The sequence below is a fragment of the Hippopotamus amphibius genome, chromosome 3 (assembly GCF_030028045.1).
Source record: "Hippopotamus amphibius kiboko isolate mHipAmp2 chromosome 3, mHipAmp2.hap2, whole genome shotgun sequence".
NCBI classification, from domain to species: Eukaryota; Metazoa; Chordata; class Mammalia; order Artiodactyla; family Hippopotamidae; genus Hippopotamus; species Hippopotamus amphibius.
This window is the reverse complement of record NC_080188.1, coordinates 57,487,815-57,506,643: the sequence shown is the minus strand read 5'-3', so window position 1 is coordinate 57,506,643 and position 18,829 is coordinate 57,487,815. Positions and strand designations below refer to the sequence as shown.

Here is an 18,829-nt window from a genome sequence, read left to right as displayed (position 1 = left end):
ATACAGAGGCCATCAAAAGTAGCTCGCTCCTTAAACTGTTAAAGGCTTACAGACCTAATTCAGTAGGAGAAAGGGAAGAGGGAGAAACAGCTTCTGCGGGAAGAACAAAAAGATTTTTTTAGGAAAGACCAATGGGCTTTTAGAACAAACTGGAGATAAGAGAGTTTATGATATTTGTCTATAAAGGTATAAGTGGTTTTTCCGTCTTTTTCAAGGTCATAAAACTGTCCTGGAGAGGAAATTATGGTAGATTTACCCTTGTTCTCTCTACTGGAAGTAGAAGCCACCCTGAAGAGGTAATTTATGGTAGTTCTCATTTCTCGGAATTTTCTGCTGTGAGTCAGACAAGGGACTCTCCGAGAAGGTTTCTTTCTGCATCTGCTGAATCTCAAATGTCTTCATCTTAAAATAATCTTTATACCAACTCTAAGATTCTGAGTGGGTCCCCACAGCAACTGTAGAAAGACTTGAAAAAGGGCAGCACTGGGGAGCAGGAGACAGCTTTGCTGGCAGGGGATCTCAATTATATTCAAACCCAGGAATCCTAAACTTGAGTCAAGGGCTGTGGGTCAAGATACCAGCAAGGAAATGATCTGGGCAGGAAGACTGAATTTGGGGATTTGAGGAGAGTGAATTTTTTTTTTTTATTGGCTGTGTTGGGTCTTTGTTGCTGTGAGCTGGGCTTTGTCTAGTTGCAGTGAGTGGGGGCTAATTTTCATTGCGGTGTGCAGGATTCTCATTGCACTGGCTTCTCTTGCTGCGGAGCACAGGCTCTAGGCATGCAGGCTTCAGTAGTTGGGGCACATGGGCTCGATAGTTGTGACTTGCGGGCTCTAGAGCACAGGCTCAGTAGTTGTGGCGCTTGGGCTTGGTTGCTCCACGGCATGTGGGATCTTCCCAGCCCAGGGATCGAACCCATGTCCCCTGAATTGGCAGGCGGATTCTCAACCACTGCACCAGCAGGGAAGTCCCGAGGACAGCGAAATTAAGGGATGATTTACCAAAGAGTATGCAAGGCATAGAGAAGTCACAAGGAGTTGTAGGAATAGACTAGTAAAAGCTAAACTTGTACAAGCCAGGGAAAGGAGGACTTTTTGAACCCAGACAGAAAATGCTGTGTGGAGAGGGATACTGAGGGGGCTGTGACCTTTTGGAGAGGGACACAGTCACAGAGAGGGTGCTGGGAAAATATATGTGCTGGTTTTACTTTCCTCCTTCCCTCAAATCTCTCTTGCTGGTGCACTCCATTGGCTGAACCCAACAGAAACCATGGTGCAAGAGAACCTGATGATACAATTCACACAGGCCCTGGGCCAGATCAGGGGGGACAAGACTGGAGAGTGGGTGCGGAATGGCTCTGAGGGAGCAAATAGAAGATACCTGGATATTCAGAGGAAAATAATTTCTTCCCAATGTGGGAAAGGTAGAATGTACAGCTGCAGACAAGCCATGTCTTCTCCTTCCTTGAATAAGTCTTCTAAGAGCTTCCCCTCTGAGGGCATAAATAAGCCTAGGGTTTTCATCCTATTTTCAAAGAACTCCTCAAACCCCAGCCACGAAATCCATGAGGGTTTACTGTATCCGCTTCTTTCGCAGAAGGCAGGTAATGAGTAACATTGTACCACTGGGGCAAGCAGTCGTCCCCCTATTCAGTGTGTTGGCCTTCAGCAAGGCACACAGGAAGCGTGATGAATCCTGAAGGGACCCCTGCTTGAAGTGAGTGCTTTTGCTAGTGGTTCACACAAAAACTACTCGTCAAAGCCCACTGTTGTTCCCCAGTGGGTCCCAACACCGTGAGAATGAGGCTACTTGGAGCTGTTCTTAGGTATGATTTGCTGTTTTCCTTAATCGTGGGAGAGAATTACCCCAGTGAATAATTCTTGGTACATTCACAGAGCTGAAAGCACTTGAAATTCTTCCCCCAGCTAGCTGAATTTAACAACCGACTTGCTCTGTTAACAAAAGAAGAGCGACAATTTCCATTGAATTCAGAGAGGTTTTATATGCTGGTAGAGTTGAACTAATAAGGGAAATTCAAATAAGAGTAGTCAGAGGAGAAAGCTAAGAACCTGGCATTCAGAGAAAAGAAATTCCAAGGAGTTTGAAAATAAAATAAGTTAGGGGTAGAGAGAAGAGCTAAAGGCAGAAAAAGAATAGGACTAATGTAGCTGATCGTTTCAGGGACTAGGTAGGTTTCAAAAGGTGAATTGTCATGCTGTTAACACTATGGAGCAAATCATCCTGGTATTATTAAGTCCTGCAACATGACAAATGCCGCAGCCATTCAGGTGAGCCCTACTCAGGCATGGATTCAGAACTTGTGAACCAGAAGTTTACACAATGTGGGGGGTCTTCTTTTTTATTTTTCTTATTTTTATTTCTTTATTTTTTAATATTTATTTATTTTGGCTGCGCCAGATCTTAGTGGCAGCACGCAGGATCTTTAACTGCAGCATGCAGACTTCTTAGTTGAGAACTTTTCCTTGCAGCAGGCATGCGGGATCTAGCTCCCCGACCAGGGATCGAACCCGGGCCGCCTGCATTGGGAGCACAGAGTCTTACCCACTGGACCACCAGGGAAGTCCCAGGCCTTCTTTTTTAAAATTAGAAAGATCAAAATCAGGTGTAGGGCTTTGTAAGGAGCCTGTAAAAGCGAGGAGCCCTGAAAGGTAAGCTTCTTAGCTTTGTGGTATGTCCACCTAGGGCTGTACTCAAGACGCTATACCCCAAAGAATATGAAAAAAAAGCAGGGAGGAATAAATAGGTGTAAATATGAGAAAACCCCACATTCACAGAGAAAGACGAACTTAAAGGACAGATATCAGAATATGATTTGAGCAAAGAGAATTAAATATAGCCGAAGTCATTTCTCCCCTACACCCCAGGGCAGGGGGTGGTGGCGACTTTCTGAAGGAACTGGCAAATGCCTCAGGAGAAGAGCAGAGCACTGCCTCTAGGGGCCCATCCCATATGAAGCTGAGAAATGAGAGACGCTGTGAGATTAGTAAGTGGTGGGTGACACAGTAAGAGGAGGAACCCTGAAAGGAATGATGGAGAGGTGTGGAAATAAGGCCTTCGCACAGTCTTGCCTAAAGATAAGCCTGTGGGGATCCTCTAAATGTAATTAAAGTAATCCCTCAGTTACACATTAGAGAACAGGGAGAATGTACTAATTTCTCCTGAACTAGAAAGAGAGAGATCTTTGAGAATGTCAAGGCCACCCCTTTGGAAATTCCTTCAGCTTCCATGCTCCTCACTCAATGACTGGGCCCAGTGGCACAGAGGGCTGTGCAGGAAGCTCTCGTTGGATGGATGGATGGAGACTATATGAAGCGGAGGTGAGGTGACAGGTAGGAATACATGGGTGATGCATGGGTGATGTCCTTACCATAGCACCTGGCACAGAGTAAAATCTCAAAAAACATAAGCCATTGCATTAGCTACTACATTAAACAGCCAATGATTAAAAACCTACTCTTTCAATAAAATAATACTTTGATGAACATAAGTGATTTTACTTCTAATGAATATTCACTCAAGATATTTAATGTTCTTTCCAATTCTTTATTGCTACTAACAGATTGTTACTTTAAACAACAATTATTTCATAATTTCCCAAGATTTTGTGGGTCAGGAGTTTGGGCAGGTCACTCAGAGGTACTGAACTAGCAGGTGAGCTGCTCTGGAGGGTCCAAGATGGCTCCACTCACATACGCTGTGCCTTTGCGAGGGCATGTGGACAGCTGGGATCAGCAGGCACCATGAACAGTGTCTCCTGTGGGGTGACAGCCTCTTACAAACCGGCTTGGCATTTCCAAAACAAGTGTTCCAAGAGATTTTTAAGGTCAAAATTCCAAGGCTTCTTATGAGCTAACCTTCAAAGTCTCAGAACATCACTTCTGCCTCAATCATTTCATCAGGTAAGTCACTAAGGCCAGTCCAGATTCAAGGGGAGGAGAATTCGACTTCACCTCTCCATGGTAAGAGCAGCAAAAATTTATAGGCATCTTTACTATACCATACTGTTTATACATATTAAATGAAAAATGTTAGAAACTGTCTCAAGACAACTGCTCACATGAGTTAGAATAGAATTGACACACGTGGGTGTTTAGTTCTTAATGGAAGACCTGTTTCTGCCACATCAAATGTTTCATCTTTGTCTTGATGGTAAATGGGCCAGCCAGTAGAAGAACTCCAGGCATTTGAAATTCTAAATCCTGGGCTTCCCCAGAAAGGCCGTACCTATAAAATGGAGTCTAGCAGTCATCTTTTAAAATTCCAGATGAGGTCCTCCTAAAAGTTTGGTAATGAGACGCTTCGTTCCTAAGAGAAGGAAAAGGCTCTCCTTAAATTTCTCCACCATCTCTCATCTCTAACCTCTCAAGACCCACAAAAAGAAACAATGGGACAAAGGTAAGAAAAAAATAACTTTAAGTAAAAGGATGAATTCAAGTCTCTGTGGATTATTACTTATTAGGGTTATTAAGCGATTTTTTGCCCTAATGTTTCACAGAAATCATATCTTTCACTTCATTTTTACAGTTAATAAAGTTATCAAATGACTCTCTGATCATATTTGAGTCTCAAAACAACCCTAGAAGATAAGTAGGAAAGCTACTATTATTTTTCTTTTCTTATAGATGAAGAAACCAGTAACTTGACCAAAGTCTTTCAGCTGGTAAAAAGTAGTTCAGGTCTGGACTTAGATCTGATTCCACAGCACATGTTCTTTCAGATATGCTGCTGCCTTTAAATGAGCTCATACATTTAGGCAAAATAATATTCATCTAATTTCACACCAACATTGCATATTTGCATCTTCAAGAATTATAACTCTATTCAAAAATTTGTCTCACTTCTGCATTTTTCATATAGAGTTTTATTTGCTCTTTCTGCAAAAATAACAATCTGCATTTTGTAGAGAGTGCACACAAATTTGCTTGTCTCAAAATATATGACTTTTTACTTATCCAAGAATAAATGTATTCATCATACTTTGCAAGAACATCATGGGTTTCATTTTCAAAGTATTTTGCGAGCATCAGCTAATTAAGCCTCCTGTAGTCGTCAGTTTGACAGTTGTTTTCAAAAATCTCTCGTTTCCCAGGAAAGTTCTCCACTCTGTCTTATTTATACAAATCAGCACATTTGTTCAGTTCTTAAAATAAGAAGCTAAAGGCCATGAAATTATTTTTGATCAGTGTATGGCAAATACAATTAGCTCAGTGAGACAAAAATGCCCAGTGACTGGTCTGAAGGACAAAGTGGAACACAGCAGAAGAACTCAAGGCCTTGTACATTCTAGATACTGGATTGTTCCACAAGGCCCTATCTTTAAAAATACAACACAGGCATCTGCTTTATAATTAAACTTGAGGTGGTTTCCTACTTGGATCATTCTGAATGATATAACCACATTCTGTCTTTAAATTCTGTTTTTGATTTCAGGATGGAAATAAACATGAGAACCCTAAAAAATAGTTCCAACCTGGGACATAGTAAATAATCAGGGACCATGCAAGGAATGTTAGGTTGACTCCCAAAAAGCCTGCACAACTGGCTACCTAAGCTTATACAATAAAACCTGTACTTATCCTGTCTTAATATGTCTTCTCCATAGCTATGCCAAGATTCTCAGCACTCTATAGCTCCTTTGGGTTAAGGCCAATGTGAAGATACCTCTTATCTAAGACTACAAAGACATTAACTTAGAAATTTTCTTATCTCCTACCTATGGATTAGATGCATATGGAAAACCAGATTTAAATGTGTGGAATATAGGACAAGTGAGTTTGTTTTACTGAGGAAACTAAATGTGAAAATATTTTGGAACTGGGACTCCTGGGCAGCTTGAAATCACCAAGGGGAAGAAGGCATAAAAAGAGGAAAGAGGAAAAGTAAGGAACACTAAAGATTCATTTCCCTTATACCACACTAAATATAAGACATAAATGTCTATAATGATAATATCGACGACAGGCGCCGGGCAGAGGAATGGAAATAATACTTACATGTGTATGTTATTTCAGAGTTTGCAAAGAGCTTCCCCACCTCAATGGCTCCCTTTGCTCTTGGAATTGTTATTCCCATTCTATGATGAAGTTTGGAGAGATTAAGTAATTTGCTTAAAGTAGCATTTAGAACTTGGTAGAACCAGGGACCAAAGCCAAACTTCTAATTTCTAATCTGCAGCCTGTTCTGCGAGACCATGTGAGAACACTGGATTCTGAGTCCACACTGTAGCATTCTAGTCCTTGCTCACCTCTTAAGTCTTGCACATTTAGCCAAATAATTTCTATTCTTCATGCTTCTGTTTCTTTATAGTTAAATGTTATCTACCTTCCTTTCCTTATTGTATAAAATGAAACAGTACACAAGAAAATATTTTATACACTGTGAAATGCTATCTAAATGTGAGGAAGGTGTAACTAAGTCCAACTTAGTGAACTGATATTTCTAGGGGCCTTGCCTCAACACATCCTTACAGTTAAGCTTTCCTCCCTTTTGTCTGCAAGAACAAACAGTCTCTCTTCTCTTCAAAGTTAAACCTTCCACCCGTGCTTATATGAAACTGGCAAATACTTATCAAGGGCTTCCTGAGATTTTATCATTCTCATTTAATCTCCATCATCATTTACAGATAAAGAACTGAGCCTCCAAAAAGCTGAATAATTTATCCAATATTATGCAAATTAAGTATGAGTGCCCAGGAAGTCCAGTTTCAGAGCCTATGTCTTTAATCACTGTGCGATATTGCCTCCCCAATGACTCAGGCGACTTCTCTGTTTTGCCCCATTTCAGTTATCTAGTACTGCATAACAATCCAGCCCCAAATTAAATGGCTTAAACTCAGTCCCCCGATTTGCACATGATTTTGCAATCTGTACTGAACTCAGCTGGGTCATTCTTCTGTTGACTCTGTCTGGAGTCACTCATGAGACTCCAGCCAGCTGGGAGCTCAGGGGGGCTGAACCATCCCACAGGGTCTCTCATCCTCCAGGGTTCTCTTCATGTAGCTGCTCATCGGTGGTCTAGACTAGCCTCAAGTCCAAGCATTTTTGCAGCATGGCAGATGGCTTCCACAGGAGGACAAATCCCACTGTGCAAGTGCTTCCCAGGCCTCTGCTGACATCCTATCTGCTAATGTCCCTTTGGCCAGAACTAGTCACAAGGCCAAGGGCAAAGTCACAGGGTCTGAAACCCAGGAGATGTGATTCATTGTTTACATCTCTTCTCTTCCCGTCTGTCTTCTCATTCATTGCTTATGCTTTCCCCTCCGCATAGAAAATACTTGGATGACCACATCTGAATACAAATAAAAATTTCCTGTGACTGCATTTCCCCTTTAGCTACCATCTCATTCTCTTTCCTTTCATAGCCAACCATCTTAAGAGTGGTCTACACTCACTGCCTTCACTCCATTACTTCTATCTACTCCCCAGTCCCTGAAGACTGGTCTCCACCAACACTGTTGCACCAAAACAGTGCAACTCTCCAACAATCTCTGCATTTCCAAAGGCAGTGGATAATCCCTAGCCTTGTCTACTTTGACCTCTCTGTAACATTTAACATTGTCTTTTTCTTACGTGACTCTGCTTTCTCTCATCCTTTGTATCTTTAGTTCTTCTCGTCCTCTAATGGCTCCTAATGGTCTTCACTAACCAGGTTTCTGGCTCCTGCCCTCTGCTCTACTCACTGTATAGCTTTTCATGCTAAAAGCACCCAAACTATATCTTTTGCTCCAAATTCTATGCTTACCTCCAGACCCATGTATCTAAGTATATCTCTACTCAAATTCAACAAATCTAAAACTAATTCATCATCTCTCTTCTAAAACTCTTATAATCCCTTATCTTAGTATTACCACCCAGTTGCCCAAATCAGAAATGCGAGAGCCCAAGACTCTTCCTTCACTTCTCCCCATAGTATACAATTTGTCATTAAGTCTTATCTGCTCTACCATTAAATATTTCTCAGAATTCTCCAGTGGTATACTGGCAAATGTTTAACCACCAGCTTTTGCAGGGGAATGGAGGGATTGGTAGCATTTGATGATTTCCATGGTGTAATCCTCCCACCAAGATTGATTTCAAGCTACTAATGTGACATCACTGAATAGAATTGGGAAGAGAAGTGCATTACCACACATTATATAGTATTTCCTCCTACAGATACAACAGGTGTAAATAACCTCAAGAGAGTAAGTAGCAGTAAAAGTAGTAAAATAAGTATAAAATGAGTTTTGATTATTTATTTCTTTTGTTTTTAATATAATTAAATTGTAAGTGTATATACTTTAATTTTCAACGATGGCTTTGCTTAATAGCCAGCTCACAAAATTCCTGGATATTTAACAACAGGCTCTCATGAGCCAGTACAAGCTGGATCTATCCCTCTCTTTCCCATTCTCAAGACCAGAGGCAAAATTTAAGTCTCTGACCACCTGTCATCTTGATATTGCAATTTCCTCCTAGTGAGTCTTTTTACTCATCTGTCCTCCACATCGCTGTGCCAAGGACCCTTTCTAACATTCAGATCTGATTATATCACTCCCCCACTTAAAATCAGTCATTGATGCCCCATAGCTTTTCAACTGGAACTTAAAATTCCTAGTTTAATGCACAAAGACTTGCCTTGTTTTTAGCCTTATCTCCCCCTGCTCCACCCACGAACACCCTCGTAACTCAAATATATGCTGTCTTATGACTCTGGACCTTTCCCCATGCTGCTTCCACCCTCTAGATTGCCTTTCCATCTTTCACGCAGCTAACCAGTACTGAGTGGTTTTTCAAACCTCGGGTCAAGAACTCTCTCCTCTGAAAGTCTTTTCTATATAGGGGCAGTATAGTGTAATGATTAAAAACACAGACATAAAACCAAATGGCTAGGTCTCAAATATCGACTCTTAGCTGAGTACCCTTGAACACGTTACTTAATGTTAGTTTCCTTACTAATAATATGATGAAAATAAAGTGCTGCCTTGTAGAATTGTTGGGAAGAGTCAAAGAGTCAGTATGTGCAAAACTCTCAGGACAGTGCCTACAATTTAAGCCCTTAAGAATCAGTAAATGTTAGCAATATTAACTACCTAATTGTAAATGCTTCTCATCTGCATTTCCACTGTATTATGTACACACACTCAACACATTCTCTAAATCATCGATTTACTTGACTTCCTCCTTTGTAACTCTTCAGACAGGAATCAGGTGGCCCTGTGCTTAGGCAGTGTCAAGTGCTCAATAAATGAATAAAAGAGTAAATGAGTTTTGCAAGCTCTGGCCAGCTGGGCACATGTTTCTTTTGAACTCATTCAGCTGCATTAGATTTAAGAAATTGAAGGGACTTTGTGAGATCCTGTGATCATATCAAAGGGAAATATTTTCTCAAATTTCATTCGCTATACATATTGCTATTAAAACTAAAATCAGAAGGAAATTAGTCTTAAAACCCACAAGGCTTTTTTTTTTAAGATTTATTTTATTGTTTATTTATTTTTGGCTGCATTGGGTCTTTGTTGCTGCGCACAGGCTTTCTCTAGTTGCAGAGAGCGGGGGCTACTCTTTGTTGTGGTGCATGGGCTTCTGATTGAGGTGGCTTCCCTTGTTGCAGAGCACAGGCTCTAGGCATGTGGGCTTCAATACTTGTGGCACATGGGCTCAGTAGTTGTGGCTCACAGACTCTAGAGCACAGGCTCAGTAGCTGTGGCTCACGGGCTTAGTTGCTTCGTGGCACGTGGGATCTTCCCAGGCCAGGGCTCAAATCCATGTCCCCTGCATTGGCAGGCAGATTCTTAACCACTGCACCACCTAGGAAGCCCCAAAACCCACAATGTTTTGCTAATGCTTGCTTTCTCTTTATGTTGCTACCATTTGTAAGAAGTGTGGTAACAGTCTCTTAGACTAATTCCATTGTTATTTGTGATGAATGTAGGAAAGATTCCTGGAGTTAAAGGGAGCTTTGGTAACTGTGTGGGCAAAAGAGAAAATTATTATTTTCTCACAGCAAAACTTAAGTTATATTATTTTCTGAGGCTCTAAGTTGTTTATCCAAGAATTGCAATTTGACTTTTATGGAAAATGAAAAAAGAAAGAAGAAAGATGTATTGAGCACCTCCTAGGTATCAAGTATTTTTACAAATACTATTTCTTCTAATCTTCACAAAACTGGATTAGATGTTGTATTAGAGCTCTCCAGGGTAGGGGCGGGGGTGATATATGTGTTTATGTTTATATAGAGAGATTGATTATAAGAAATTGGCTTATTCAATTATAGACACTGATAAATTTCCATGATTTGCCTTCTGCAAGCTGGAGACCCAGTAAACATGGTGACCTTATGTAACTCTGCAGTCCTAGTCTGAAGCAGTGCACCAGGAGCACAGATGGTATATGGTCCAGTCTGAGAGCAGGAGAAGACCAATGCTCCCGCTGAAACAGTGAGGCTTAGAGAGCAAATTCTCCCTTATTCCAACTTTTTGTTGGCCCTCAACAGACTGGATGAAGCCTGCCCACACTGGAAGGGCAATCAGCCTGATGCAGTCTACTGATTCAAATGCTAATCTCTTCTGAAAACACCCTCACAGGCACATCTAGAAATAATGTTTAACCAGATACCTAGGCATCCCACAGGCCAGTCAAGATGTCACATAAAATTAACCATCACAGATGTTATTCCCATTTTCAGACGGGGAATCTGAGGCTCAGAGGGTTAAGTAACTTGCCAAAGATTACATGGAAGGCAAGTGTTGGTTCAAGTTCAAATACACATGTTTCTAATCCCAGCACCATGTTCCTTCTACTAAGACAATAGTTCTAAATCAGGTGAATTTGCCCTCCAGGGTCACTTGGGAATGTCTAGAGACATTTTTGGTTGTCATAACTGGTGGAGACTGAGGGACTTGCTGCTGACATGCCATAGGTAGAAGTTAGGGATCCTGCTAAACATCCTATAACACACAGGACAGCCCTCACGACTAAGAATTATCCAGCCCAAAATACTAATAGTGCCAAGATAAGGAGACCCTGCACTAAACTACGCTATTTTATATTTTACCAGTTTTCCAAAGCAGTAGAATAGTAATAATATGATGATCTAAAATATAAATGACTAGAATTCCATAAACCTAATAAATACTGGTGGAACGAGTAAATGAATGTTAAATTCTAGATTATGATTTTAATAGCCCCACGTACCTTGGAAAATTTGGGAAGAATAAGTGATGGGGACGTGGGAAAATACTTTTAAAAGGGAGGCAATTTCTAGGCCCATACAAAAACAAAATATTGTTCAAGAAAAGAAATGTAAGTATTACTCAACACAAGAAACCACTACCTGGCTCAGCTGTGAAGAATATTTACCTTTCCTAATGTTAAATAATGATTTAAATAAGAATTGGGATACAATTATTTTAGGAAGGGGGGAGGGGAAGGAGGAGAAGAAGAGTACTGTGTGCATGTGTGTGTTGTGTGTGTATATGTGTGTGTGAAGTGATAGCTGTTACAGTATTAAATCAGTTGAATAATGTTTAATGTTAAGATATTTTTAAATACCTACTTAAGCATTTATTTCAAAATATTGAGTAACTAGCAGAAGAAATTCCTCACTTTTTCTATAAACATCATAGTAATATTTAAAGCTCTATGGATGCAATTATATATAAAACTATGATTGTAAAAAAATCTTTTAAAAAGCCATCTTCTACTTCGGGAAGATCCAGAGAATTTCTATTAAAGAATACAAAGTGCACCCCTAATCCCAGTCAGAGTTCACACTACCAGGCTGAGGGATACTCTGCAAGAAAATGTAGACAGCCCACTATTTTGAGTTCATGTAGAGGCCAATTTACTTAGCCTTTTTGAGCCTTACTTGTCTCATCTCTAAACTAAAAATGTTCATTTGGAACTAATTAAACTCAAACGCAAGGCAAATAACAAAAATGAGATAGACCAGGTACAACTGCCAGCATCGCTTATAAAGGATAATTTCAACTCAGAATCGGCCAACAGTTGCCATGGTTCCAGGGAAACTGCAAATCTGAATTTTCACATGAAAGCTCCAGATTTTAAAATACTAGTTTAAAAAATTTTTTTTTCTGAAATTCTGTCACTACAATGTTACAACAATTTTGTAAATAGCACGTGGAGTTATGTTGCACAATAAAAATCTAGCAATCGTATCTAAAGGTCTAGGAATGCTTCTGAAGAGTTGGTTGTGATTTAGGATCTTTAGTGGAGTATTTTACAGTTTTACCCAACCAAAAGTTACCTGTGTCAAAAAAGACAATTCCTTAAGCATACACGTGCATTTTCCATATAGGGAAGATATGAAAACAAGAATAAAACTTGAAAAAAAATAAAATGAAATACTAGTTTAAAACACACAGTGCCTGCCAAACCCAACCCACCTGCAAGCCACCACCAACTCACAGATTCCCAAGGTGAGACTTCTAAATGAGCGAACAGGAATGGCCCCTGTAGGGCAGTGCAATGTCTCATTTCTAAAAATCTGCATTGAATATATGAGTTTCTCTAACACCAAAGAAGCAGTTTAATCCAAACCTGACCCACTATGTTACTTCACTTTGTGACTTTCACGTTCACAGTGAACACTCACAAATCTTCAGACCCAAGATTTGCATAAAGCCTTTACCCAAGGAAGCACAGTCATCAACAAAGACAGGCTCTGCCAAACACAGCTGGGCCAAAAAATCAAGGAGTCATTCTCACAAGGACACAATTGAGTAAAAACTGTCATTAATCTGTCTTTTCGGACATGTTAGTCCACAAAGACAACAACTGCCTTTAAATACAAAGGACAGTATCCAGCTCAATAGTTGCTACGAAGAGTATCTTTTAATCTTTTACATGAAAACTTTTACCCACTACTGGTAATTATCTTCTTGATTTACAGGTCTACAAAGATGAAGACTGTGATTTTTTTCATATTCATTTTGGGAACTGCAGCTGCAATCCCGGTAAACATCTTTTCTTCTATTGTTACCTCTCTCCTTCCTGACATTCAGTTTAGAAATCTTCCATTTAAAAGAAAATGTTTTTCAGCTTGTGCTACTTACTTAGTAACATGTTAATCACATCACTTGTGAGGTGGTTTTGATTTTATAAAGCCCTAAATTGTTAAGAAATAAACAAATCAAGGACCACCCCCCCAAATTAAACAAATAAAATTGTGTTCTTATATAATGGTTTGAAATTCTATCTTTTTTAAAATTTTTATTGGAGTATAGTTGATTTACAATGTTGTGTTAGTTTCAGGTATACAGCAAAGTGAATCAGTTATATATATATACATATACCCATTTTTTTTCAGATTCTTTTCCCATGTAGGTCATTACAGAGTATTGAGTAACATTCCCTCAGCTATATAGTAGGTCCGTATCAGTTATCTATTTCATATACAGTAGTGTGTATACATCAATCCCAATCTCCCAGTTTATCCCCCCCCACCTTCCCCCCGGTAACCATAATTTTGTTTTCTAGATCTGTAACTCTATTTCTGTTTTGTAGATAAGTTCATTTTTACTTTAATCATATTATTTTTTTCCCAAGCAAGGAATGAAAGACTAATAAAAATGAAATAAGGTACTTTTTAAAAATATATTTCTTGGGAATTCCCTGGTGGTCCAGTGGTTAGGAATCCATGCTTCCACTGCAGTGGGCCTGGGTTTGCTCCCTGGTTGGGGAACTAAGATGCCACAAGCTGCGAGGCGCAGCAAAAAAAAAGAAAGAAAGAAAGAAAAAGGAAAAAAAGTCGACAAAAAAATACTTCTTTAAGAGCTATCAGTTTCTACAAGATACAAATATGCAGCTGAAAGTGTTGGCTAACAGTCGATTAGTCAGGGAATATGCCCAAATACCAAACAGAACAGGAAGAAATAAATCCTCCTATGGAAGCTCATGACACTAATATGAGAAATCTAAAAAATTAGTATGAGAAATCTTGGAGCAAATACTCACACTCTCCAGCAGCATTTTCTTCAAGATCAATACATACTGGCTGAGAAATTCTGAGTCTATAATGAAAGCAGGAACCAATAAACTAGGGACAGGAAATGATAATGTAACCATAAATCAGCTCCTAACACACACTCGGGGGTATATCCAAGCAAACATGCTGAAAGCAGACAGGACTAGAGCATTCTTTTCTTCACAGCCAGATATACTAGCCCCACCATTCACACTGCAATAAATCAGCCATACACAAATCATATCATTTGAGACCATGTCAGCAGGCTCAAAATACCTGGAAGTTGTCTTTGTTTGTTTCCTTAACGGGACCATAGCTTGGATTATCCTTTGGATTCCTCCTGAAGGAGCCACATCATCCTTAATCAAACTAAAGGATTTGTGCCATTTTTCCCTTTTACCAAATGGAGGAATCAATCTCCTTAAAACAGACAAAGCAATTTATCTCTTGTCCCTTCTCTCCTTCCCTCTTTACTGCATCTAAGATTCTGTCCTTGCTTTTTGGATAGCTTCTGGTTGACAGATGTGTCAGCAAAGATAAACACCATGCCACCCGGACCAAGTAGTTCTTAGAACACAGAATTTATGACCACCGCTGAGAATCATGCTTAAGTAGTGAGGAGCTACTCCAGCTGGAATTAGACATTGTCCTCTGAAATTACAGAAGTGGAATAATTAATATGTTCAGCACAGAGAGAAGTTCCCATGAAACCATTGTTTTCTCCTGAAACTGTAGTTTGCCCTTGCAGCTGTTGCCACTATGTAAACACGCATCAAAAGTGTCTTTGAACCAAATGTTTGAATGCCATGCCTGCATTAAACACATTCCAGATGTTTTGCTTTTAAGGAAATTTGTTTTCATACAGACTCGGTCCAATGTTAAAAAGCTAAGTATCTTCTCAAAGGATTTACCTATTAAAAATTTTGCATCATTTTCCCTGCCTGAATTCTCCAGAAATAAGTGGGTTCTGTATGGTTAGGAGATTCCATACAGATTTCCAGAGGGTACGTTGTTACAAATATACACGCAGAGAAAATGGTGAAACGGAATTTCACATTCTGAAAATTTCTGAAAGATACGCTGCCTTGTTTTTTGTGCATTTCTTCCAGCTTGCTGAGGGGGAGTGGAGGAGGAAGGGCACAGAGAGGAGGAGCAGTTCTCCACTAATAAACCTAAAATCTCCTCCACCATTGTCCTCCATCAGGCCCCTGCCGGCAACCTGCCAACTGGCCACCGTTTTCCTTCTCCATGCTCCTCTTAAAAATGGCTTCTCTGGAAAATTTTTCAAATATGATTATTCCTTTTTAGTTGAAAAGGTAGTAAGAAGCAAGAAAGGAAACCATATCTTAAAAAAAATCCTGTGGGGAGTGGGGGCGGGAGGAGGTGAGATGAATTGGGAGATTGGGATTGACATATATACACTACTATGTATAAAACAGATAACTAATGAGAGCCTACTGTATAGCACAGGGAACTCTACTCAGTGCTCTGTGGTGACCTAAATGGGAAGGAAATCCAAAAAAAGAGGGGATACATGTATACGTATAGCTGATTCATTTTGCTGTACAGCAGAAACTAACACAATATTGTAAAGCAGCTATACTCCAATAAAAATTAATGAAATAATACGGGATTTTCCCAGTGGTCCAGTGGTTAAGACTCTGCCTTCCAATGCAGGAGGTGTGGGGTCGATCCCTGGTCGGGGAAATAAGATCCCGCATGCCACCGAATGCAGCCAAAAACTAAAAAATTGGAATAGAATAGAATAGAATAGAATAGAATAGATAACCAACAGAATAGCACAGAAAACTGCTCAATATTACATAACAACCTAAATGGGAAAAGAATTTGAAAAAGGATAGATACATGTATATGGATAACTGAATCACTTTGCTGTACAGCAGAAACTAATACAACATTGTTAATCAACTAGACTCCAATATAAAATAAAAAGTTTTAAAAAGTAATTTATTTCACTTTAAAATTAAATAAACAAATAAATAAATAAAATCCTGTACTCCATGGCTTTCTTTATTATTATACAATCAGCACTACAGGACCTGCTAATGGAGTAAAGACGAGTCAATCCAAATAAAATCTGAGTTTTACACTTACACCTGGACCTGTCTGACATCTGAATGTCCACAGTGTCTCTCTAATAAAGATCTGTGATGAATACCTGCCTAAGATATCAGACAGTTCATATGATTACCACTGTATGATATTACTGCTAGCTGTAGTAATTTTTCACCTGGGTTACCCCTTAAAATTCACAAAATGTCTTATATACATAGCCTTATCTTGATATGCCTGCTCACTTCTCCTTGAGAGATGAGAGAGGAGAGATAACAATTTGTCAAACCACCACAGATAGTAAACAGCAGAGTCAAGACTTGAAGGTAGGTCTCTTATCTCTACATCCAGGTTTTCAATTTCTCCATCGTGCACCACTGCCTAGCTCTTCATCTATGCCTCCAGTCTTGCTAGAAATAGAGCCATTCCGCTAGAGGAAATAGTGCTCCACAGCTGTTCATCCCTACTAGACTTGGTGTCCTGCTTCATACAGTTTTTTAATTAGTTCAAGATTAAATTGTTTCTTACTGCAGGATTTCTTGATGGATATAAGACTGATAATGTTAGGAAAGTACACGAATATTGACTAAAGGGTTTATAAACTTTTCTGCTAATTATCAGGGAATACTTAAAAGGTAACTTAAGAAAACGTGCAATGCTGTAGCCTGTGGTTAATTTGACTTCAACTTAATGCTAAGCAACATTTTTCAAAATTATGAAGTATAAATGTTTTGTAAAGGTTTGAAAAACACAGAAAATAATTCCAAAAATCAAAAGTTGCTATTATAGAAATCATTTTGGCCCTGTTTTCCCCCATTCTCTACATATATAACTTTTTTTTAATCATGATTGGGATTTTGTTTTCACTTAAGATTATATTCTGCCTATTTGCTTGTATCTTTAAAAATTCTAGAGAATGTCTTTTAGTTGATGTTATGAATGAAATAAATTACTGCTGACAATGATGACAAGAAAAATGTAACTAGAAATTTTAAACATTAACAACTAGGCATGAATAACACAAACCAGTTTTTAATTTTTCCAGACACAAGCAAGGTTCCTATCTGATCACTCCAACCCAACTGCTGATTCCTTGAGTTCCCTCCAAAAGGCTGAAATGTTGGTAACATCTGAGCACACTGCAATCCCTATTGTAAGGGCAGAAGATGCAGAAAATGAAAGGGAAACTGAAGTATCCATAGAAGACCATCCCACTCATAAGGTAAAACTAACATGGTTATACTAGTACAAATTTTTAAGTCTCCAAAGATCTCAATTCTAAGGGGTAGTCAAAGAGACTACCTTATTCACTCTAAGTTTAATTTTTTTAAGATAATGATCACATCAACTGCCTCCAATCTCTAAAAGAATTTTGAGGATTAATGAGGTTCACTTATTGTGCTGAAGTGCTACATAATTGTTTTATTTCACAAAATTCAAGTTCAGGTTAAACTTGTACCTACTGAATGTGAAGAACATCAAAAATAAGTTAATAAGACATTATGTGAAGAAAGAATAAGCAATATCAACATTGGCTTATGAATTGTAAATATGATGTAGATATGACATTATCATTTGTTTCAAGAATAAACTTTTTCCTTTTAGCCTGAAAAATCCTCAGTACTAAAGTCAAAGGAGGAAAACCATGACCAGTCAGCAGAGCAGGACCAGAGTTACAGCCAAAACCTGGGATTACAGGATCAAGAGAAAAGCGAAAGTGACTTAATTGAGAATTTGGAGTATACACCAACTGAAGGTGCATTGGACCTAAAAGAAGATATGAGTGAGCCTCAAAAGGAAAAACCCCCAGAGAGTTTCCCTGGTCATGATGTTAGCGCCATCGTAGATTCTAATCCACAAGAAAGCATCACAGAGACAGAAGAGCCTATAAATGACTCACATCCTCAGTTGAACAGGAGCAGCAAACATAGCCAAGACCTAAGTGTTCCAGGAAACCAAGAGCAGGATCCAAATGGAGGAGAGGAAGGTGAAGAAGAGCCAGGTGAAGTGGGTACCCACACTGATAACCAAGAAGGAGAGAGAGACGGTCCCAAGGAGCATGCTCACAGCACGCAGGAAGAAGACAGTGCCCAGTCGGATGACATTTTGGAGGCGTCCTATCAGCCAACTCAAGTAAGTGAGATGCAGAAAGATGAATCTGAACAGGGCAGCCAAGAACGAGAAGAGGGAAATTCCAATGCAGAAGTGGAAGGGGAAGCTGCATCAAAAATCAATATGCCCAATCAAGATACAGAATGGCAGGGCCAAGAAGGAAAGCCGGGCCTTGAAGTTATCCAAGGAGGTAACCATGAGGAGATGGACAAGAAGGCTCTTTCTGAGCCTTTGCTGGTGGAGCCTACTGGTGATGCTAACATCATGCCCAGAAATCACAGGGCTGGTGATGACGGCGATGACGGCCCCCGACACAATGCAAGTGAGGACTACTTCATCACAAGCGAGGCCTTCCTGGAGAGTGAAAGAGCTCAGTCCAATTACTATCACATCAAATATGAGGAGCAAAGAGAAAAAGCACATGAGAATGAGAATGTAGATACCAGTGAACCTGTGGAAAACCAAGGGGTGAGATTATCTACAATGATGCTTGTCTGATAAAGTGGCTCGTTTTATCAAAAAATAGCCATAACCTTTCTCTGTGCTCTTGCAATTTCTTGTGCTTCTCTCTTAGTAAATTACCAAAATACATTATAATTATTTATTTTTCTCTTCATCTCCATCATTAGTCTGAAAATGGCTGTTTTATTTGGGTTCC

The 18,829-nt window shown here is 39.4% G+C and overlaps 1 protein-coding gene across 2 annotated transcripts in view; it reads left to right on the top strand.

The window, feature by feature from the left end:
* Positions 1-18,829, top strand: part of SPARCL1 (SPARC like 1) — a 43,899-nt gene that overhangs the window by 11,018 nt on the left and 14,052 nt on the right. Inside the window, exons 2-5 of one of the 2 annotated variants that reach the window (XM_057725920.1) lie at positions 4,286-4,416; positions 12,913-12,976; positions 17,105-17,281; positions 17,665-18,639. In XM_057725920.1, coding sequence (XP_057581903.1) covers positions 4,406-4,416; positions 12,913-12,976; positions 17,105-17,281; positions 17,665-18,639 — 1,227 coding nt within the window. In that variant the 5' untranslated portion in view covers positions 4,286-4,405. The remainder of the gene's footprint in view (positions 1-4,285; positions 4,417-12,912; positions 12,977-17,104; positions 17,282-17,664; positions 18,640-18,829) is intronic. The other variant, XM_057725921.1, reaches the window with a different exon arrangement.